This window comes from Hylobates moloch, unplaced genomic scaffold, assembly GCF_009828535.3.
Source record: "Hylobates moloch isolate HMO894 unplaced genomic scaffold, HMol_V3 SCAFFOLD_8, whole genome shotgun sequence".
NCBI classification, from domain to species: Eukaryota; Metazoa; Chordata; class Mammalia; order Primates; family Hylobatidae; genus Hylobates; species Hylobates moloch.
The window spans coordinates 80,911,429-80,934,966 of record NW_026652283.1 but is presented as its reverse complement, the minus strand read 5'-3'; the positions used below and the strand labels follow the sequence as shown (position 1 = coordinate 80,934,966).

At 51.0% G+C, this 23,538-nt stretch overlaps 1 protein-coding gene across 4 annotated transcripts in view; it reads right to left on the bottom strand.

Moving 5' to 3' along the window:
* Positions 1-1,669: 1,669 nt before the first annotated feature.
* Positions 1,670-23,538, bottom strand: part of PFKFB4 (6-phosphofructo-2-kinase/fructose-2,6-biphosphatase 4) — a 36,727-nt gene continuing 14,858 nt past the window's right edge. Inside the window, exons 6-15 of one of the 4 annotated variants that reach the window (XR_004249323.2) lie at positions 23,214-23,270; positions 22,455-22,576; positions 20,357-20,564; positions 19,613-19,759; positions 9,822-9,926; positions 9,150-9,276; positions 7,661-7,790; positions 7,497-7,559; positions 5,943-6,007; positions 3,779-3,797 (exon numbers count right to left, since the gene is read on the bottom strand). Coding sequence is in view for 3 of the 4 variants with exons in the window: in XM_032161655.2 (XP_032017546.1) it covers positions 3,738-3,797; positions 5,943-6,007; positions 7,497-7,559; positions 7,661-7,790; positions 9,822-9,926; positions 19,613-19,759; positions 20,357-20,564; positions 22,455-22,576; positions 23,214-23,270 (957 nt within the window). In the remaining variant the exon portion in view is untranslated. Of the gene's footprint in view, positions 3,798-5,942; positions 6,008-7,496; positions 7,560-7,660; positions 7,791-7,833; positions 7,994-9,149; positions 9,277-9,821; positions 9,927-19,612; positions 19,760-20,356; positions 20,565-22,454; positions 22,577-23,213; positions 23,271-23,538 lie in introns of those variants that run through there. The other 3 variants (XM_032161655.2, XM_032161656.2, XM_058442726.1) reach the window with 3 other exon arrangements.

Sequence of the window (23,538 nt, the reverse complement as noted above, 5' to 3'; positions counted from 1 at the left end):
CCCTATATGATGGCTATTATTTCCCAGTAACCCAAAATGCTACTCAACATAATAATATAATTGCCCTTTCTAGGTTATAGCACAACACTGGACCTGAAGAAAAACTCTGATATTGTTATATTTCATTCCTCTTATTGTTTTCTACTAAAATCTTCAAAACCTTCTTCCAAAAGTGCTGAGAAGCCTCAAAGGGAGTCAGGTGTCCACCCTAGGAACTCAGTGCCAAGAGACAGGTGAGGACCCCAAAGCTGTCCCCCAAGCTCTCACCAGGCGGAGGTTAGTCACCACCTGAATCCTGCAAAGCTGCCTCTCCCTCAGACCCCTTGGCATAGTTGGAGAAGGCAGAAACATAGCTGCTGGCCACCCCAAACCACCCAGAAGCAGCCCAGCCACAGCCATCCTCTGCCCTGACACACTGGGAGGAGCACAGGCGGGCACCCGGCGATGCCTCACCCCATCTTGTCGACAGAGGAGCCCCCCTACAACCCACTTCCCGGAAAGCCAGCTCCAGGGCAGGAAGTATGGACAGCCCGTGATGTTCTGAGGCATGGAAAAGAGAACACCCAGCCCCTTGTCTCCACCTTCCCGACCCCAGATGCAGGTGACAAAGACAATACCAGAATAGGCCGGGTGCAGTGGTTCACGCCTGTAAATACCAGCACTTTGGGAGGCCAAGGCGGGTGCATCACCTGAGGTTGGGAGTTTGAGACAAGCCTGGCCAACATGGAAAAACCCTGTCTCCACTAAAAATATACAAATTAGCCAGGTATGCTGGTGCATGCCTGTAATCCCAGCTGCTCGGGGAGGCTGAGGCAGGAGAATTGCTTGAACCCGGGGCGGAGGTTGCGGTGAGCTGAGTTCGTGCCATTGCACTCCAGCCTGGCCAACAAGAGCAAAACTCCATCTCCAAAAAGAAAAAAAGAAAAAAAGAAAAAGAAAATACCAGGCCAGGCGCGGTGGCTCACGCTTGTAATCCCAGCACTTTGAGAGGCCGAGGCGGGCGGATCACGAGGTCAGGAGATCGAGACCAGGGTGAAACCCCGTCTCTACTAAAAATACAAAAAATTAGCCGGGCGTGGTGGCGGGCGCCTGTAGTCCCAGCTACTCGGAGAGGCTGAGGCAGGAGAATGGCGTGAACCCGGGAGGCGGAGCTTGCAGTGAGCCGAGATTGCGCCACTGCACTCCAGCCTGGGCGACCGAGCAAGACTCCGTCTCAAAAAAAAAAAGAAAATACCAAAACACTGGTCAGCATGCTGTCACCCACAGCCTCATGCAGCCACTACATCCTTGACCCAGCTCCTGGGGCCTCCTCCCCAAGAACGCCCCATTTGAAGCCCACATTCCCAGGGACCTCAGAATCCTCCCCTTAACAGTGCTCCACTCCAGCTGCACCGCCCCCTCCACATCTGCCTCATGTTCAGGGCCAAGGGCCCCGTACCCCAGGTCAGCCCAGGGAAGACCCAGGCCACCTGCCCATGTATGCCAGGCCAGGGCTCACTCCAGGGCAGCACGATTCCTCTTCAGTGAGAGTGAACATGGGGGTGGAAGCTGAACGAAGGATCCCAACACAGACCTGCGAGGAAGACCACAGCACCAGGTGTTGACAGAGCAGGCTAGAAAAAAAAAACACTTCACAAATGGAGAACTGGCTACCAAATACAACCTGAGATTATTTTTAAAAAAGTATTTATTGCAAAGAATGCTGGACACAGTGTTGCATGTGGCTGAGATTCAATACCATCCATTCTGGGAACTCGGGAGAATATCTGCAACATGGGCACGCCAGCCAGCATGGCCGAAATGTGGCAGCCAATCAGCCACACCTCAGCCCACGCGGAGACCATGCCAGGGCAGAGGCCGGGAGGCTGCCCCCACTCATGCCCTGATCCCTGGATGTCCCTCTGCCCTGTCCCCAGTCCTTGTAATGCATCCAGTCCAGCAACTCCTAACTCCCCTCTGTACACAGAGAGAAAAGGCCTCGGTGGTCTCACCTCAGGTGACATCCAGAGGTACATGCACTGTTGCTGACCAAGGGAACCCACTATGGCTAACAAATGAGTGCGTCCAGGTGACAAAAGTCACCGCAACTCCAAAATACACAGAAGCAAAGGCTGCAGTCCCAGTGTCCCAAAGGCAGTGGCATGGTCCTTGGGCTCTGGGTCTAAAGGGCTTGGGGCTCTGACAGATGAGTCTGGAAGGATCTTGTCCCTGCTCCGCCTTGGACATCTCTTAGTGGAGCAGCACACAAGGATGAGAGACCACCGGCCAGGGCCAGGGAGGCTAACTTCTCTCAGGGATGGGTGGCATCTGCAGGCTGCAAAGCCCTGGGAGGCTGGAAAGATGTGCTACCCTCCAGGAACAGGCCAGGAAAGGCTCTGGACACAAAGGACTTGGGATCCAGGGGTTTGGCTTCCCCAGAGTCCACCTGTGGACAGCAGGGCACCTGATTACAAGTCCAAACACTTTCTGACCCAGCCCCACAACTTGCCAGCCAGTCTGTTTGCCAGCTGTAAACAGACTGCCCAGGCTGCCTCTCTGGGACCAAAAGAACTCAGGAGCATGACAGACACTGGACTTCACAAGGCCATTTTCACCAGACTCACATGCACATGAATGGAAGGCTGTGTGCTGTGGCTGGGAAAATCCTCCCTTGCCCAGGGACTGCCTATGGTTCTGCCTTCTCCCTTCGTCAGGCCCACAGGCAGAAGTCAACAAACACCAGAAAGGTTTTACAGGACCATACAAGTGTTTCTGAATTACTTATGGCAAATGCATGTCTCTGCCACCAGTGTACATTCCTGTGTGGACACAGGCAGCAACAGGCAAGAGGCCACCTCCCCATCGGCTGCCGGTGTCCACAGCCAGGGAAGGGGAGAGGGGGCAGCAGCCTCTCCCTCGAGCACTTCGGTGTGTGCACCAGGAAGGTAACTCCCTGCCTTGTCTTGAGGTGGTTTCACTGTGAGAGCAGGCCTGAAGGGGCACCCCTGGCCACCAGCTCCCCTAAGCATACCTAAGTAGCCGGGTACATGCACAACTGGGGAGGGGCGACCACAACTGCCCCCTGCCCGCACGTTTCTGTGCATCCCAATGTGCTGAAGCAAGCGCATTGCTTTCATGAATGCCCACAAATAAGGGTGACATGGATACAAGGGCCTGGCCAGTTGCTGCCCGGGAAGCATCTGCTGTGGTTGGGGCTCTAGTTCCTGGTGGGTAAGGATGGGAAGGGCTCTCCCTCTCACCAGAGGCAGCAGAAGCTTAGGGCCCCATGAAGACCTGGCCTCTGGCTCAGGAAGTGGCCACAGAGAGGATGGTAGAGGCCCTGCAGAGAGTCACCAGGTCCATGCTGGGCAGCTGGGCCACAGTAGGAACATCACAGCAAGCACTTTCCTTTCACATTGTAGGGTTTCACACTTCACAAAGCCAACTGAGCTGGCGAGAGTGAACACCTAAGAGCTGCGCCGGAAGAACCTGGGGCTGGGCAACCTCCGCGCAGCCCATGCAGGTGCAGTCTGGTCAAGTGACTCTTAGCAGCAGGTCAGGAGCCATGCACAACCTTGTCGCCGACTGTCAACAAAGAGCCAGGTGGGCTGGGGTGGGGGTTCTGGGTTCCGCCAGCCATGTGTGGCTTCAAGAATATCCCTGCATGGCATGGTGACTATCACACACACTGGAGGGCCTGGAATGACCCCCTCTGCAGAGACCAGTGCCTGCCTAGTGGTCACAGTGGATGAACATGGTCACTGGTGAGCAGGCACCGTGACAAGGGCTTCCTCTGGAGGTCTTGAGATGTCCACGTTCTGTACAATAAAAACACACAGCATTCACTCCATGGCAGGAACAGATGAGATGCCTGCTGTCTGCCTTCCTCACCACTGTGGTTCATCAGGCTTCACATTCTCACTGTAGCAGCCACAGCCGCAAGACTCTAGACCACAAGCTTCCCTAAGAATACATGGCCAAGAGCTTCGTGCCACACAGCGGGTAGATGGACAATAGAACAAAGGTGCGGTGGAGGATGTCACCTCGTTTCCTGCTCCACTGCAGCCAGGTCAGGCAATACCCAAAGCAAGGCCACTCCCACCTCCTATCTCAGGGCTGGGTCAGTTGAGGAGGAACCCCTGGCTCAGGGATTTTATCCTCATCTGTGGGGCAGGGAAGGGGTTCAACTCCTGGGGGTGCCTCCTTCCTGGTTTAAAGTGTTGGCACGCAGGTGTCAGAGGTGCCCCAGAAGCCTATGGGCATTTCCTGGTCTGCAGCCTGGTCTGTCCCCTCAGAACTGGGGTACAGGGCCTCCTGAAGCCCTCAGCTATAGATGGCTCCCACCAAACTGCAGAGCTCAGTCCCATCCTTGGCCTGTCGGGCTCAGCGTGTCTCAGGCCTGAGGAATAGGGAATCTGAAACTTCCCTTAGCTCTCTGAGGCTGTCTTAGGTGCCCCAGAGCCTGGTGGCCCCTCCTCCCTGCCGTGGGCCCCGGAACCATCACCTGCAGGAGCAGGTCACTGATGACCTGAGCTGCTGCCCCATGCAACACGACATGCCCAGATCTGCAGGGAGAGAGACATGGCCCCCATGGCCCACAGCCTGGCTCATAGGACCGGCCTCTGGAATTATAGGGGCAAGTATATTTCTTATTGCTGGGCAGGCTTCCTGAGGTGCCCCTTTTCTCCACAGCCTGCCCCAACGGATGGGCCAGAAGGGAGCCATTCGGGAACCTGGGGTTAGTAGCGGTTTGCCTCTCAGAAGCACCCACCCATAGTGGGCAGAGTGACCGCCAGCCACACTATGGTGATGGACCGGCAGGGTCAGCTCCCAAGGGCTGCCAGGCCCAGGGACCTCTCTTACCATCACTCTGTCAGCGCTGGGGGCCCAGTGCCATCTGGGCCTTCCTTGGCCCAAAGGATGCCCATTGGGAGGTGCCTTCCCCTGTGACTTGTGGGTACCAAATTGGGCCTGAGCTGAACTTGGCCAAGACATGCACGGACTATCAGAGCAATGGGAAGAGAGACCTGCAGGGTAACTGGTCCTGCTTGGGGGCAGTGGTGTTGGGAAGGGACAGGACACATCTACACACCTGTGCTGTGAGGTCCAAGGCCAGATGTCCTGGTCCAACCCAAGGCCTGCACCCTCAGCAGGGACCCAGAGCCCAAGCAGGCCTCATCATGGATGGCAACAGGCATGACTGAGGCCCAAGAGCCTTCTCCATGCAGTGGCCTGCAGGAACTGGGACCAGGGCTCCCAGAAGTGTAGGTCCTATCTTTGGCCCCAGTGGGAGAGGGAGCCAACGTTGTGGAGGGACCCCACATGGGACCAAGAGTGGTTCTGAGCTACACTCTGAGGAGCTTCTACCTTCCACAAGGCACTTGGGGAGCACAGGTGGTGACTGCTCTTATGGACCAAGGTCTCCACCCCATGCTGAGGCCCCTTCACCATTTGCATGTCCCTTTCCCCAAAAGTGCATGATCCCATTTTAATTTTTAAAGGTGCTGGGGTTAGAAAAGGGGCTCATGAGGCCTCGGCTGCAGGGATGGGGAGTGGGAAGAGTGCCCACCTGCCCTCTGAAGGCCAGAAGCCTCATTCTTAGCCTCCAGCCTCATTCTCACTGAGCCCAAGGGCCCCCTTGACTTAGACCTCCAAGGAGCTGCTTGGGAGCCCTGTGGCTCCTCAAGTCCTGGGGGTCCAACCACACCCAAGCTCAGGCACTCCTGAGCTTGGTGGCCCAGAGTCAGGGATTTCCCCATTCCCAGGGCAGGTGCCTTGGGAAGGCCTGATGCAGGCCCCACCCAGAGCCAGGGCCCCGCCCTGCTGATGGGACAACAGTCTTGGCAGAAGACTCAAGCTCCCTCTGGCAGGTGCCCCAGCTGGGCCTGGCCCTGGAGGATGTGCAGTCTGGACATCCCCACATCAAGAACACCCTGCTACCCCAGCAGTGACCCCATTGCTACCTGAGGCCTGTCCCGGTGCGTGTTCACAGCGGCCACGTTCAGGAATATGGACTCCACTTTACAACCTGCCAAAGGGAAGATGCAAATCCATCCCCACTCCTGAAAGGCAGCTGAGGTGCAGAAGCTAGAAACTTGTCTTGGAGGGGGGTCTGGGCGTGTGGAATGGAGCAGCCATCTCAGCCTCACTCTAGTTCTTCCACTTTAGGCAGCTCTGGGGAGCCCCGGGAAGGACGAGACACCCTGTCAGACCCACGCGTATCTGTATGTGACGGCCCAGACAGGGCCACGCAGAGGCCCCAGGCTCCCCAACCCCAGGACCGAGAGGGATCGGGGGAACAGCAGGCCTGAGTTGAGGTCACTGACTCTCAAAGTCTTCAGGGCCCCCAAACCACCCACATTCCAACTCTACCATGCAAGGCCCAGTCAACTGTGTGCCAGGTGCACAGTGCAATGGGGGATGAGGCCATTGTCACACACTGGAGTGACATCAGCTGCCACTGGGCTTCACAGCCATTCCCCCAAGAGCACCTGTGTTAAAGGTGAGGAGCTAAGGCCTGAGAGATGAAGAAGTTGCCTGAGGTCTCTGCTGGTATAGCAAGAGGCAGGGGTGGGACTCACACTGCCCTGCACCCAGAATAAAGTCCAGGCCCTGAGGACCATGGGGCCTTGTAGGGGTTTAGAAAAAATCAGTAGAAAAGCCCCTCATGCAGATAGGCAATGGTTAAGAAAAGTCAATGGGGAGGTCTTCTGTGGCCACATAAACTTTTTCATAACAAACTTTTTTTTTTTTTTTTTTGAGACAGAGTCTCGCTCTATCGCCCAGGCTGGAGTGCAGTGGCGCGATCTCGGCTCACTGCAAGCTCCGCCTCCTAGGTTCACACCATTCTCCTGCCTCAGCCTCCCAAGTAGCTGGGACTACAGGTGCCCACCACCACACCTGGCTAATTTTTTTGTATTTTTAATAGAGACGGGGTTTCACCACGTTAGCCAGGAGGTTCTCGATCTCCTGACCTCATGATCCACCCACCTCGGCCTCCCAAAGTGCTGGGATTACAGGCGTGAGCCACCGCACCCGGCCCCACAACAAACTTTTTAAAAGCAAATTAGGGCCGCAGATGGTAGCTCATGACGGTAGCTCACGCCTGTAATCCCAGCACTTTGGGAGGCCGAGGCAGGTACATCACCTAAGGTCAGGAGTTCGAGACCAGCCTGACAACATGGTGAAACTCTGTCTCTACTAAAAATACAAAAATTAGCGGGGCATGGTGGCAGGCGCCTGTAATCCTAGCTACTCAGGAGGTGGAGGCAAGAGAATCATCTGAACCCGGGAGATGGAGGTTGCAGTGAGCCTAGATCATGCCATTGCACTCCAGCCTGGGTGACAGAGTGGGATGCTGTCTCAAAGAAAAAAAGCAAATTGGGAAAGGTAGTGGGGTAATAGGTGGAGGAATGGGCTCCTAACACAATTTTCAAGGAATTTGGAGAAAATCATGGAACTGTGCAGAGATCCAAGGTCATGGCTACCCACAGTCAATGTGCAGGAAGCTTCCTTACCATATGCCACAGGGGTCAGCTTCAGGACTGTGTGCAGCGGACACTTGAGGTAGGGCAGCTGTTCTGTAGACACAGAGGGGGATGGCTAGCACACCAGAAATGCCTGGTGACAGTGCCTACCTTCTCACACAACCCTCCCACCTCCCCCAGGGCACAGCCCGCACCTGCTGCCTTGTCGAGGAAGTAGGCCAGCAGGCAGCGCATCACAGCCTGGTGGCAGATGACCAGCACATTCTCTTGCCTCTCCAGCTCCATGATGACAGGCTCCAGTCTCTGGACCAGGTCCTCGTAGGACTGCAAGGGCAAGCAGAGAGGTGTCCCTCAGGCCTGGCTCTGGGGGAGGGATAGACACATCTGGACACTGGGTCACCTTCCACTCCTGCAGCTGCTCACCATCCTGGGAAGCTGTGGCTGGGCCTCCTCCAGACTAGGCTTCTGAGGCCACGGGGGTGGGCAGCTGAGGAAAGGGGCCACCTCTCCCATCTCAGGGCCAGGTCCTGGTAGGATTGAGAGCGCAGAGCTAGGCCTCAGGCTCAATCCCAGGGTCCACCTCAGTGCCCACCCATGGAGCTCTGCACTGAATCCTCAGCTATGGAATTCATGTGACTGGTAGAGAAGACTTCGCCTGCTTCCAGCCCACAGCAAACAGAGTGCACCGACAAGAGCAAAGGGGAGGCCGGGTGCGGTGGCTCACGCTTGTAATCCCAGCACTTTGGGAGGCCGAGGTGGGCGGATCACGAGGTCAGGAGATTGAGACCACGGTGAAACCCCGTCTCTACTAAAAATACAAAAAATTAGCCGGGCGTGGTGGCGGGCGCCTGTAGTCCCAACTACTCGGAGAGGCTGAGGCAGGAGAATGGCATGAACCTGGGAGGCAGAGCTTGCAGTGAGCCGAGATTGCGCCACTGCACTCCAGCCTGGGCGACAGAGCGAGACTCCGTCTCAAAAAAAAAAAAAAAAAAGAGCAAAGGGGAAGAGAGCAAAGACGTGGAACTTTTTGGAGTGTGACTCATCAGAAACAGCTGGGGTCCCCAGGAACTATCCTCAGTCTACCTGCCCAGTATCTTCCCCCTATGCCTGCCGTGATGTACGGTTTAGGCCCCTGCTGGGCCTCTCAACCTGGCAGGTTTAGAGATTTTCATCAGTTTCATCCATCTGCACACAATGAGTGGTCCTTCAAAAGTGGCCTCCAGCAGTCAGAACCGAACATGCTTTGATTAGGAAGCAAAAATGACATGCTGATTTGTGCCAGTTCCTGGTAGTTCTGAGAAAATCCTAGATCGGTTCTTTTGGTAACATGAATTTTTCAACCAGTTCTCCTCCCTGTATTCTCAAGTTTGAGCAGCCAGCTGCTTTGTTTCTCCTGACCGTTATCTGGGTTGGTTCTAAATCTGAACTTGGCCACACAACATAATGTGGGGAAAAATTAATGTTCCCAAGAGCTATACTATCCTGAGGATGGTACAGTATAGAGACCTGTCAGCCTGGCTTCTGGGTGGAGGTGCTTCTACATGTGTATATATATATGTGTACATATGTGTGTTGATGGGGGGTATTTTTATTTGGCCCCTGCCCCAGGCCACCTCCTGGAAGTGGAAGGAGATGCCTCAGTCAAAGGTGACCCTCAGTTTCTGACCTGGGGCCTGGGCTGACCTGTGTCAGAGAAGGTGGCAAGTGCAGTGGCTTGTGGTAGCCAGCTCATGTGTGGAAGGTCTCCCTGGGTCTGGTGCCAGGGCTGGGGGTGGTGCCTGGAGCCACAGGAAGAACAGATGGGCTCAGCCTGTGACAAGAGGAAGCATCCAAAGGAAGGATGAGGCCCGAGACAGGGACACGAGTGAGCTGAGACCTGAGTCCCAGGCCCGCCATGGTCTCCCCAACTCCCCAGCCATTTGAGCGCCCTGGAAAGGGCTGACAACTCCCTGGGAAAGGAGCTGGCCTGGGAACGCCAGGGGACCGCGCACTGTCTACAGGGGTCCCAGGAAAGCCTAAGTCCGCAGACCCCCCCACCTCAGGCCCTGCCCTTCTGAATTTTCCACCCCTGGGAATGGGAAAGACAAGAATGGAGAGCAGGGAGCCAAAGGTCTCCGGGTTGAAGGCCTGCCCTACATGGCACTGCCCACCCCACACCTGAGGAAAGGACTAAGGCCTCGGCCGCATAGCTGGGAAGGGGTGGAGATGAACCACACACCCAGGCTGGCAGGCCTCTGAGACCAGGCCCCTTCTGCTACCCACGCAACCGCTGCAGAGCCCCACAGGCCCTCAACCACAGGTGGTACTCCCAGGCAGGCAGTAGGTGGCTGGGACTAAGCCCCAAATCCCACCTACCTCCCCTTTAGGGTACCGGTACCGGTACTTGTCCTGGTCCCGCAGGGCGAACTCCAGTGGATAATTATCCTGAATTTCCTCGTAGGTCATTTCCTCACAGACGCCCTAGGGAGATACCACAGTCATCACACCTCCTACAAGGCCTAGAAGATGAGCCTTGGGGGCGTGTGGGGTGAGGCAGCAGAGGAGACCAAGTTCACGGGCATTTCCTGGGCGAAGGGAACAGAAACCTGTCTTCTAAGGAGGGGAGGACCTCTAGGAACACTGATCATTGGTGGTTCCCTGCTTGTAAAAAGCTACCAGGACGGTCTTGTCCACCTATCCATCACCTCCAATATACACAGAGATGCTTGTGTTTTTTCTTTTCTGCGCTGTGGAAATAGTACTTGTGAGTGTAGGTTGTTATGCAACTATGAAGGAAAACTTCACTTGTGTTATTTGGGATACACACACACACACACACAGCATAGATCATCTTCTACAAATGCCATTAAAAAAAAAAAAAAAGCAGGCCGGGCGCGATGGCTCACGCCTGTAATCCCAGCACTTTGGGAGGCTGAGGCAGGCGGATCACTTGAGGTCAGGAGTTCAAGACCAACCTAGCCAACATGGTGGAGGAGGCAGTGGTTGCAGTGGGCTGAGATTATGCCACTGCACTCCAGCCTGGGCAACAGAGAGAGACTCCCTCTCAAAAGAAAAGAAAAAAAAAAAGAAAAGTTGGCTGGGCGTGGTGGCTCACAGCTCACGGCCTGTAATCCCAGCACTTTGGGAGGCTGAGGCAGGTGGATCACCTGAGATCAGGAGTTCAAGGCCAGCATGGTCAACATGATGAATCTCCGTCTCTACTAAAAATACAAAAATTAGTCGGGTGTGGTGGCAACGCCTGTAGTCCCAGCTACTCAGGAGGCTGAGGCAGGAGAATCGCATGTACGCAAGAGGTCGAGATTGCAGTGAGCCAAGATTACGCCATTGCACTCCAGCCTGGGGAAGAGAATGAGATTCTGTCTCAAAAAAAAAAAAAAAAAAAAAAAAAAAAAAAAAAGATGGGGACCCATTGGATTAGAGTGGGTCCTAAATCCAATCATTGGTGTCCTTTTAAGAATGCCATGTAGGCCGGGCACAGTGGCTCATGCCTGTAATCCCAGCACTTTGGGAGGCTGAGGCGGGTGGACCATGAGGTCAAGAGTTTGAGACCAGCCTGGCCAATATGGTGAAACCCCATCTCTACTAAAAAAATACAAAAATTAGCCGGCGTGCTGCCTCACACCTGTAGTCCCAGCTACTTGAGAGGCTGAGGCAGAAGACTCTCTTGAACCCAGGAGGCGGAGATTGCAGTGAGCTGAGATCGTGCCACTGCACTCCAGCCTGGGTGACAGAGCGAGACTCCGTCTCAAAAAAAAAAAAAAAAGAAAAAAAAAAAAGAATGTCATGTGAAGGCACAGGCAGAGAGACATAGGGAAGAAAGCCATGTGACGACAGCAGACAGAGGTGGGATTGGAGTGATGAGGCTATGAGCCAAGAAATATCAAGGATTACCGGCAACAACTGGAAACTAGGAAGAGGTGAGGAAGGGTTCTTTATTAGCACCTTCAGAGGGAGCATGGCCCTGCTGATGCCTTGATATCAGACTTCTAGGCTCCAGAACTGTGAGAGAATCAATTCATGTTGTTTTAAGCCACTCATCTGTAGTGCTTTGTTATGGCAGCCCTAGTAAACTAATACTTTTTTAAAATATATTTAGTGTTTGTTTGTTTGTTTGTTTTGAGACAGTCTTACTCTGTCACTCAGGCTGGAGTCCAGTGGTGTGATCTTGGCTCACTGCAGCCTCAAACTTCACAGGCTCAGGTGATCTTCCCACCTCAGCCTCCCAAGTAGCTGGGACTACAGGTGTGCGCCACCACACTTGAATACTAACACATATTTTGGTACCAGGAAGTGAAGTGCTGCTGGCTGCTGTGATAAAGAACTAAAAATGTGGAAGTGGTTATGAAATTGGATAGTGGGTAGAGGTTGGAAGAATTTTGTGGTGCATGATAAAAAGCTTAGACTGTCTTGAAGAGACTGTTAGTAGAAATTTAGACATTAAAGATTATTCTGGTGAAGGCACAGAAGGAAGTGAAGAGGATGACAGAGAAAGCTTCCATCATCTTTTTTTTTTTTTTTTTTTTTTTTTTTTGAGACAGGGTCTCAATCTGTTGCCCAGGCTAGAGTGCAGTGGTGCAATCTCAGCTCACCGCAACCTCCGCCTCCTGGGTTCAAACAATTCTCCTGCCTCAGCCTCTTGAGTAGCTGGGATTACAGGCACAGGCCACCACGGCTGGCTAATTTTTTGTATTTTTAGTAGAGACAGGGTTTCGCCATGCTGACCAGGCTGGTCTCGAACTCCTGGCTTCATGTGATCTGCCCATCTCAGCCTCCCAAAGTGCTGGGATTACAGTCGTGAGCCACCACACCCGGCCAGCTTCCACCAACTTAAAGAGCACATATATCATCATGAAAAGAACGTTGATAGGAATATGAACATTAAAGGTGCCTCTGTGAGGCCGCAAAAGGAAATGAGGTGCCTTTTCCTGGACCCTAGAGAAAAGGTAATCTATGTTATAAAGTGGCAGAGAATGTGGCTAAACTGAGTTCCCATGTTGGATGGCTACAACCAAGACTGATGGTAACAAGCGCAGGTGGGTATGTGGAGAATCAGAGCCCTCACACACTACGGGAGGGAATGTGAGGTGGCGAAACAGTGTGGCAGTTTCTCAAAAGGTTGAATGTATAATTACCATACGACCTAGCAATTCTACTCCTAGCGTACAGTGAAGAGAAATAAAAACATAAGTCCGCACAAAAACTTATGCTGGATGTGGTGGCTCATGTCTGCAATCCCAGCACTTTGGGAGGCCAAGGCAGGTAGATCTCTTGAGCCCAGGAGTTTGAGAACAGCCTGGGCAACATGATGAAACCCCATCTCTACAAAAAAAATACAAAAATTAGCCGGGTATGGTGGCGAGTTCCTGTAGTCCCAGCTACTTGGGAGACAGAGGTGGGAGGATTGCTTGAGCCCAGGAGATGGAGGCTGCAGTGAGCTGAGATTGTGCTACTGCACTCAGCCTGGCCAACAGAGCAAGACCCTGTCTCAAACAAACAAACATAGAAAACACCTTGGACATGAATGTTCACAGCAGCATTATCCACATAGCCCAAAAGTGGCAACAACTCAAATGCCCATCAACTGATGAATGGATACATAATGTGTGGTATATTTATATAACAGGATGTTATTTGGCAATGTAAAGGAATGAAATACTGCTACATGCTACACGAATAAACCTTGAAAACATTAGTGGTAGCTTAAGGCAGAAGGAAGGGTTAGAGGGAAATGGGAAGTGACTGTTGATGGGCGCAGGGTTTCTATTTGGGGTGATGAAATGTTCTAAAACAGATTGTGGTGATGGTTGCACAACTCTGAACACACTAAAAACCACTGAACTGTATACTTGTTTATTTATTTATGTATTTAGAGACTGTCTCGCCTTGTCTCCAAGGCTGGAGTGCAATGGCATGATCTCAGCTCACTGCAACCTCTACCTCCTGGGTTCAAGTGATTCTCCTGCCTCAGCCCCCCGAGGAGCCGGGATTACAGGCATGCATCACCACAAATGGCCTGAACTGTGTATTTTAAATGGGTGAATTCTATGGTATATGAATTATATCTCAATAAAGCTATCTTTTTTTAAAGGAACTATAAGGCAATAAATTGTGGATTAGACTAAGAAAAAGTCACAATGTTGGAATAGAAGACAGGCCCAAGGCTGTTTATCAGAAGATAAACATGGAAAGATGATTAATGGATCATAAAAACTGTAATAGTTTCAAAACTTGAAAGATAAAGAAGGAAATCCACAATCATCTTGTAAAATAATCAGATTAACTTCAAAGGAAGAAAACTGGGGTGGCCGCAGGCTTCTCTGCAAAACTGAATGTTAGCACCAAATCTATGTATTTGGAGGGAAGACACTGTCCTATAACCTGCCTCAGGTAGCTGCTGTTTGTGTGAGAAAGAAATCAGTGGCGGCCGGGCGTGGTGGCTCACGCTTGTAATCCCAGCACTTTGGGAGGCCGAGGCGGGCGGATCACGAGGTCGGGAGATCAATACCACGGTGCAACCCCATCTCTACTAAAAATACAAAAAAATTAGCCGGGCGTGGTGGCGGGCACCTGTAGTCCCAGCTACTCGGAGAGGCTGAGGCAGGAGAATGGTGTGAACCCGGGAGGCGGAGCTTGCAGTGAGCTGAGATCACGCCACTGCACTCCAGCCTGGGCAACAGAGCGAGACTCTGTCTCAAAAAAAAAAAAAAAATTAGCCAGGCATGGTGGCTCACACCTGTAGTCCCAGCTACTCGGGAGGCTGAGGCACGAGAATCACTTAAACCCCGGAGGTAGAGGTTACAGTGAGCTGAGATTGCGCCACTACACTCCAGCCTGGGAAACAGAGTGAGATTTGGTCTCAAAAAATAAATAAATAAATAAAAATAAAATAAAATAAAACCATGATGCTGTACTCTGCCCAACTACATTGAAAAAAACAGAGCAAAAAGGAAACAAATGGAAATAATACAACATCATCTTTCCCAACAGAAAGTCAAAAATTATTTTCCTGTGACAGTATGAGCTTTGTTAAGTATATTTCAATTATGTGCATCCAGCCTGAGAATGTCTTTGAAAAGCTTTACTGTAATGACTATTGGAATAAAAACATTGCCTACCTTTCAAATAACAAAAGAGATCATATCTACACAGAAAAATTGGAATAAAGAAAAATTCCAAGGTATTGAAAACAAGATCAAACATACTAGTAATGATAATAATAAACCTAAGTGGTTGCAGATGCCTTGATGAAAAAAGCTCTTGGGCTAGGCTAAAACTCAAAGCAAGTATATGCTTTTGTTTTGTTTTGTTTTTTGTTTTTTTGTTTTTGAGACAGAGTCTTGCTCTGTCACCCAGGCTGGAGTGTAGTGACATATCTTGGCTCACTGCAACCTCCTCCTCCTGGGTTCAAGCAATTCTTCTGCTTCAGCCTCCCAAGTAGCTGGGATTACAGGCATGCGCCACCACACCTGGCTAATTTTTACATTTTTAGTACAGACAGAGTTTCACCATCTTGGACAGGCTGGTCTCAAACTCCTGATGTCAAGTGATCCACTCACCTCAGTCTCCCACAGTGCTGGGATTGCAGGCATGAGCCACTGCGCCTGGCCTAAGCTCTTTATTCTAAAGAAAATGACACAAAAATGTTAAAAATAAAAGGGAAAAAATATAATAAAAAAATATGGACAGGTTGGGCATGGTGGTTCATGCCTGTAATCCCAGCACTTTGGGAGGCCAAGGAAGGAGATCACTTGAACCCAGGAGTTCAAGACCACCCTGGGCAACACAGCAAGACCACATCTCTAAAAATTTTTAAAATTTAGGACGGGGCAGTGGCTCACGCCTGTAATACCAAAATTTGGGAGGCCGAGGTGGGATCACCTGAGGTCAGGAGTTCAAGACCAGCCTGACCAACATGGAGAAACCCCATCTCTACTAAAAATGCAAAATTAGCCAGGCTTGGTGACTCATTCCTGTAATCCCAGCTACTTGGGAGGCTGAGGCAAGAGAATCGCTTGAACCTGGGAGGCAGAAAATTTTTTTTTTTTTTTAAATTTTGAGAGAGAGTTTTGCTCTTGTTACCCAGGCTGGAGTGCAGTGGCACGATCTCAGCTCACCACAACCTCAGCCTCCTGGGTCTCCAACTCCTGACCTCAGGTGATCTGCCCACCTTGGCCTCCCAAAGTGCTGGGATTACAGGTGTGAGCCACCACACCCGGCCAAAAAAAATTTTTTTTAAATTTAGCCGGGTATGGTGATGTGTGCCTATAGTCCTAGCTACTCAGGAGGCTGAGGTGGGAGGATTAGTTGAACCTGGGAGGTCAAGCCTGCAGTGAGCCGTGATGGTGCCATTGCACTCCAGCCAGAACAACAGAGCAAGATCCTGTCACTTAAAAAAAAGAAAAAATATATGGACAGAAAGCAGGAATAACAAATCAAAACCACAATGCAATACCACACCCATTAGGATGGCTACTATTAAAAAAGAAAAGAAAAGAAAAGAAAAGAAAAGAAAACAACAAGTGTTGACAAGGATGTGGAGAAACTGGAACCCATGTGTACTTCTGGTAGAAATGTAAAATGATGCAGCTGCTATGGGAAACAGTACAGCAGTTCCTCAAAAAAATAAAAACAGAGGCCGGGTGCGGTGGCTCATGCCTATAATCCCAGCACTTTGGGAGGCTGAGGTGGGTGGATTGCCTGAGGTCAGGAGTTCGAGACCAGTCTGGCCAACATGATGAAACCCTGTCTCTACTAAAAATACAAAAAAATTAGCTAGGCATGGTGGTGTGGGCCTGTAATCCCAGCTACTCGGGAGGCTGAGGCAGGGGAATTGCTTGAACCAGGGAGGTGGAGGTTGCAGTGAGCTGAGATCACGCCACTGCCCTCCAGCCTGGGCGACAGAGTGAGACTCCGTTTCAAAATAAATAAATAAATAAATAAAATAAAAATAAAAACAGAATTACCATAGGATCTGGCAATTCCACTTCTAGGTCTATACCAAAAAGAACTGAATTGAGAGCAGGGTCTCAAAGAGACATTTGTATCCACGTTCATAGCCGCATTATCCACAATAGCTAAAAAGTGGAAGCTGTCCCAAGTGTCCATTGGCAGATGAATGGATACACGAAATGTGGTATACAATAGAATCTTATTCTGTCTTAGAAAGGAAGAAAATTCTTAAGGCTGGGTGTGGTGGTTCATACTTGTAATCCTAGCACTTTGGGAGGCCAGAGTGGTAGAATCGCTTGAGGCTAGGAGTTTGAGACCAGCCTGGGCAATATAGTGAGCCTCCTTCTCTACAAAAAATAAAAAAATTATCTAGGCATGGTGGTGTGCACTTGTTAGTCCCAGCTACTAGGGAGGCTAAGGCAAGAGAATCGTTGAGTCTAGGAGTTTGAGGCTGCAGTGATTGCTGCATTGCACTGTAGCCTGGGTGACAGAGTGAGATGCTGTCTTAAAAAATAAAGAGGAAGGAAACTCTCGCACAAGCTACAACATGGATGAACCTTGAGGATATTACGCTAACTGAAGTAACCAGTTACAAAAAGACAAATACTATATGATTTCACTTATATGAGGTATATAAAGTAGTCAAAGTCATAAAGACAGAAAGTGGTTGCCAGGGGCTGGGAGTAGCAAATAGAGTTATTGTTTTTCTTTTTTAAATTTTTTTAGAGATGGGGTCTCACTATGTTGTCCAGGCTGGAGTGCAAGGGCCAATCGTGAATGCAATCATAGCACACTACAGCCCCAAACTCATGGGCTCAAGCAATCCTCCCACCTCAGCCTCCCAAGTACCTGGGACTATAGGTGTGAGCCAGCACATCTGGCTTGAGTTATTGTTCAGTGGGTACAGAGTTTCTGTTTTACAAGACTAAAAGAGTTCTGGAGATGCATGGTGGTGACAGTTGCATAACAATGTAAATGTACTTCATACTCCTGAAACGTACACTTCAAAACAGCTATGATGGTAAATTTTATGTTATGCATATTTTACTACAGTAAAAAAAAAAAAATGGAAAAACAAAAGTAGGGGTGGTAATATTCAAATTAGTTAAAGTATATATCCACAGAAAAAGCTTTTCATATTGAAATGGGAACCACCCATAATAAAGACCAAGCCATGATGGAGCAACTGGTACCAGATTTGCTCTGGCCCCAACAAAAGCAACTATTATTTTAAAAAAGGACAAATTGGCAGGGCGCCGTGGCTGACACCTGTAATCCCCGAACTTTGGGAGGTCGAGGTGGGTGGATCGCCTGAGGTCAGGAGTTCAAGACCAGCCTGGACAACGTGGTGAAACCCTGTCTCTACTAAAAATACAAAAATTAGCTGGTGCAGTGGCGGGTGCCTATAATCCCAGCTACTCTGGAGGCTGAGGCACGAGAATCGCTTGAACCTGGGAGACGAAGGTGGCAGTGAGCCCAGATCATGCCATTGCACTCCAGCCTGGATAACAAGAGCAAACCTCCATCTCAAAAAAAAAAAAAAAACAAAGGGACAAATCAAACAACTGTTTTTAGACACGAGACTAGGCAGGACTGTGATCCTTGAGAGAAGGGAAGCAAGCTGAGGGGAGGAGGCAGCAGCTTACTGCCCAGAGGCACTTCCTGGACTGCAGAGCCAAGCACAGTGAAGAAATAATGGAAGATTCAAAAAAGGAACAAAATGGAATTCCTGGAGCTTCAAAACACCACATCTGATATGAAAAGTTCACTGGATGGGTTTAATAAAAATGCAGAGGTAAAGATAAGTGAATTTGAAGACATAGCAATAGAAACTCTCTAAACTAAAGCTCGGAAGGAAAAAAAGACAGAGAAGAAATGAACAGAAGAAAGAAAAAAACCAGAAGTTCAGTGACCTGTGGGATGATACCAAACAGTCTAACATACATAGAGTGGAAGTCCAGGATGGGAGAAGGGGTGGCAGAAAATACATTTGAAGAAATGATGGCCAACAATTCTTCACATTTTATATTTAGAAACCCAGAAATCCAAGAATCTCAAGAAACCCCAAGCATGATAAACATAAAGAAAACCATACTGAGATACATCATAATCAAATTGCTGAAAATCAGCAATAAAGAGAAAATATTCCAGCCTAGGCAACATCATGAGACTCTGTCTCTACAAAAATTAGAAAAGATTAGCTGGGCGTGGTGGCAAGTGCCTGTAGTCCCAGCTACTCAGGAGGCTGAGATGGGAGGATGGCTTGAGCCCAGGAAGTTGAGGCTACAGTGAGCTATGATTGCACCACAGCACTCCAGCTTGGGTGACAGAGTAAGATCTTGTCTTGAAAAAAAAAAAGAAAAAAAGAAGAAAAGAAAATATTAAAGGCAGCCAGAGAAAAAGGAGATAACATATCCAGAAGAGCGAAGATGAGAATGACAACAGACTTCTCTTAGAAACAATGCAACCCAGAAGTCAGCAGAAGAGCTTTTTTTTTTTTTTTTTTTTTTTTAAGACAGAACATCACTCTGTTGCCCAGGCTGGAGTGCAGTGGCACGATCTCAGCCCACTGCAACCTCTGTCTCCTGGGTTCAAGCAATTCTCCTGCCTCAGCCTCCCGAGTAGGTGGGATTACAGGTACCCACCACCACGCCTGGCTAATTTTTGTATTTTCAGTAGAGACGGGGTTTCACCATGTTGGCCAAGCTGGACTCAAACTCCTGACTTCAGGTGATTTGCCCGCCTCAGACTCCCAAAGTGCTGGGATTACAGGTGTGAGCCACTGCACCTGGCCAGAACAGCATCTTTAAAGAGACAAAGGCCGTGCTGGTTCACCTCATTTGTGTCTCCAGATCCCTGGGAGGTTGGCTATGGCTGACTGCAGCTACCAAGCTCCCCTGGCCACTGATTTCTTGTTGAGCTAGACCATGAGGAACCCTAGCAGGAGGCCACAGGGAGGGAGGAGAGTGAGGCTGAGGTGTCAATTCCCAGGCTCACTCCTGAGAATGGTCTAGGGCTCACCCAAGGTCCCATCCTGTTAGGCTGCCTTTTCCTCTCTGCTCCCAGTCCCTAGGTTCCTGTATCCTTTCTCTCTCCTCTCCTTTGCCCAAGGGGAGCAATGGTCACTGTTGTTATGATACGATGCAGCAGGCCTGCAGTATCTGGGAGGTAGACAGGAAGGGAGGGACAGTAACTACCGCATCGATCTCGTTGAGGACCTTCCACTGTTCATAGGGCACACCCAGCGCCTCAGCCGTCTGGATTGTCCTCTTCATCTGGCTTGTCCAGACCTTCAGATCCTTGATATTTTGGTCACTGATGAACTGGGCTAGACCCCTGGCAAACTGAAATACATCATAAGCAAACTCAGACCCACAGGTCTTGGGCTGCCCTTAAAGCATCCCACAGCCGCAGGGTCCATAAGATCATCCTCACCTTGAACACTTACTACAGGTTTGGTAAAAAGCATGAACTAACTTGTCGATGACACACATGCTGACACACAAGAACACAAGTGCTGTTCTTGTGCACCCTCCCAGACTCTGAGCACAGTAGCACAGTTCCAGCTGTGACTCATCAGGGCCACTGCCTCCCCACAACCACGTGCTCTGTGCTACGTGACCACTGAGGTCTCCCCTGGACTGTGGTACAGCTATCTGCTACACTGTATGGACTCAGGTCACTCTAAGGGTGGCATGCCTCTGACAAAAGGGGCTCAGTGAGTGACAGCTCACATGCAGACCAGAGATCCAGGCATTTGCCTGTTGCTTGATGACCTTCCCTACATGATGGGAAGATTCTAGGCTGAATGAAGGTCATTCACCTTGACTGCACATTAAAAGAATGGGAGCCCAGCCCCAGCGCACTCACAAATGCATATACCCAGCCATGCAGGGTACAAATGCAGGCCCGTGTGCACATGCAGGCACACACGCACTGACCTCCCTGCCCCGAGGGGACAGTCCTGGGTCCCCGCCAATCCGGCCCTTGAGGTTGAGCTCACTCTCCCCGTGCCGGCAGAGGTAGATGGAGCGAGGGGTCACGTGGATGTTCATGAGGTAATATACGATGCGGCTCTGGATGTGGTCAGCCACACGGTTCACCACGTAGCTCTGGCCCACATCCATGATCTTGATATAGGACAGGTCCCTGTCCAGAGAGAAGGTAGAAAGAGGCCTGTGAGTGTGGCCAGGGTTCTCACAGAGCACGTCTGGCCAGCCACGGAGTCTAGCTGCGAGGCCTTGTACCTCTGACCATCAGAGATTACAACCCTCAGGACCGTCAGCTGGTGTGCAAGTGATGGGGGTGAGGCGGGAGCAACACAGTGCGTGTGATGCACAGGCAAACCCTGTGGGAGATGGGAGATGGGAGGTGCTCGTCAGTCATCATGCTTCCCAAAGGTGACATCCAAAGTGGGGGGTCCACCATACCACATCATGACTTTCTCCGTTGCTCATGTGTCCCTGGGGCCCCTGTTGGCCTACCTCTGCGCTCTCAATACACTGTCTGTAAGTTGAACCAAGAGACAGTTTTCCCGAGCGTTGTTGACTTGGGAGTAGCTGGCAAACGCTCCACGCCCCCACTCTTCCTGGTCAGCTGTCCAAGGACCTGGCCTTTCCTTCCCCAGTGACCTCCTCCCACTAGAGCCCAGTCCTGGTCATCCAAGTGTGCTGAGCAGCTGCCACACCCCATCCTGGGCAGCTGGTGGATGAGACAGGAAGCACAGGAGGATGGTGCTTGTGGTGGCAGCCGATAAGTCCAGCTCAGCCACTTCCTCGCTCTGGACCTGTGTAGCACTGCAGCTTGGACAGCACATTGATCAGTCTCTGGGTGTGGGGGTGCAGGATGGGCTCTGGTTCAGGCTGAGACAAATGGATCACATCACAGAACCATGAAGAGAAATGCTGTGCTGGGGGACCATGAAAGCCATAGAGAGGCCCAGGCGGCAGGTGCCATTCAGCTCAGGCTCGGCCTGGGCTGGCTCTAGAACCCAGCTGAGGACACTGCTCTATGCACACCCCAAAAGCATTCATCTCAGAGAGTTGCTTGTGTTTCTTGGTTCATGTGCCTCCTTTTTTTTTTTTTTTTTTGAGACAGGGTCTCACTCTGTCACCCAGGCTGGAGTGCAGTGGTGCAACTGCAATTCACTGCAGCCTTGACCTCCCTGGGCTTAGGTGATTCTCCCACCTCAGCCTCCCAAGTAGCTGGGACTACAGGCGCGCGCCACCATGCCAGGCTAATTTTTGTTTTGTAGAGACGGGGTTTCACCATGTTGCCCAGGCTGGTCTCAAAATCCTGGGCTCAAACATCCTCCCGCCTCAGCCTCCCAAAGTGCTAGGATTACAGGCATGAGCCACTCTGCCCAGCCTGTATTACACAATCTTACAGAATTACAGAACCTAAGCACAAGTTTGTATTCCAGCTTTTTCGCTGAATGCAATATTATATTTTCCCATGTCTCTCCACAATGACGAGTTATAATGATGACTGTAATACTTCACCAAGGGCTACATTATTATTTACCCAGCCACTGCCCCATGTGTTTTGTAAGACAGGATTTGGTAAACTGTGGCCAGCCAGTCGAATTCAGCCGTGGGCTGTTTTTATCAAGTTTTACTGGAACACAGCTATGCCCGCTGATTTACATATCGTCTATGTTTTATTTGTACTGTGACAGCAGAGTGAGTGCCTGCAACAGAGACTGTACATCCTTCAAGGTCTAAATAAAATATTTACTCTGATCTTTGACAGAAAATATTTGCCAATCCCTGCTTTTAGACCCCCTGCATAGAAATTCGGCTTGATTTCATGACGGAATAGTGTAAAATCCTGACTCGCAGAGTTTCGGATGAGGTAACCGGTGTTCTGCAAGTCACCTCTGACCAAACATTTCTGCCCCAAGGAAATAAACAAGAAAGGTCAGACCATCTCTGCTTTTTGGGCCTCCAGCCACCACCATGGGGAGCCATAGGAGGCAGCCAAGTATGACCCCTGCCGCCTGCCATCACAGCTGCAGGGCCCGGCGCTGCCCTGACTCACCTATCCAGGTCCTCATCCAGTGACTCATAGGAGTTCTCATAGCACTCAATGCGCCTCATGAAGTCCTCCGTAGCCTCGTCACTGTCGCGGTTGACGTAGTCAGGGCTGCCCAGTTTCACTTGCTGCCGAAGCCAGGCACAGAGCAAGGACATATCAGGGTCAGGAGCCAGGCGGGGCCAGAGGCCAAGGAGACTGCTGGGCAGGGGACTGGAGGAGGTTGCGTCGGAGACCAGTGCGGGAACCTGAGGCTGGAAGCTAAGGTGGGGGCTGGTCCAGCAGCTCCCTGGTCTGAATTCTCACACCAGTGTCAAGAGGGTATCACTGAGGGTCCAGGGATTGAAGTCCCTCAACCTCGTGGTACAGGGGGAGAGGCCTGGAGGCCGTTCCCCACCCTGAACTCTCATTTCCCCACATCCAGATGGCCATTCCTCAGATAAACTGAGGGAGGGGAAGGGAAGAATGAGTCTTTCTTTCTCTGAAATATAAAACATGCCCCTCACCCATCCTTCCACCCCTGCTGAAGGTGCTCTCCTAGTGTCCAGGTGGTTACAAGGGGGGGTGGGGTGAGTGAATGTCCACCAGCCACCCAACCTTCCACACAGTGGTTCACAGAGGGCGAGGCATACCTGACCCAGCATTTGAAGTCACACTGCCTCCCTACCCCCACAAGGTTCAAGATCAAATTAAGGTTAGCCAAAACCTGAAAAGGGATGTCCCTGTCACACACGACCTTCTGACAAGGTGAGATGCACTACTTACCACGATGTTGGCAGCTATGACCTCGGGATCCACACAGATGGACTCGACAAAAAAGGTCTGCGGCAGGACCAGAAGTGCCGGGGTGGCGTGAGGGAGGAACATGGACACGTTTAGGGCCTCCCACCTTGCTCCTCGGAGCTCTCCATCCCCCAAGTCCCATGCTGACCAGCAGCCAGGCCCTGAAACCCAGGTTCAGGGGGCTGGAGCTGGGGTCAAGGAGTCCGGAGCTAAAGCAGGTGCTGCCCTCTCCTAGACTCTCCCACAAAAACCCCCTTCCCTCTGGAAAGCAAACCCCAGGTGGAGACAGCCCCTCTCACCCCAAATT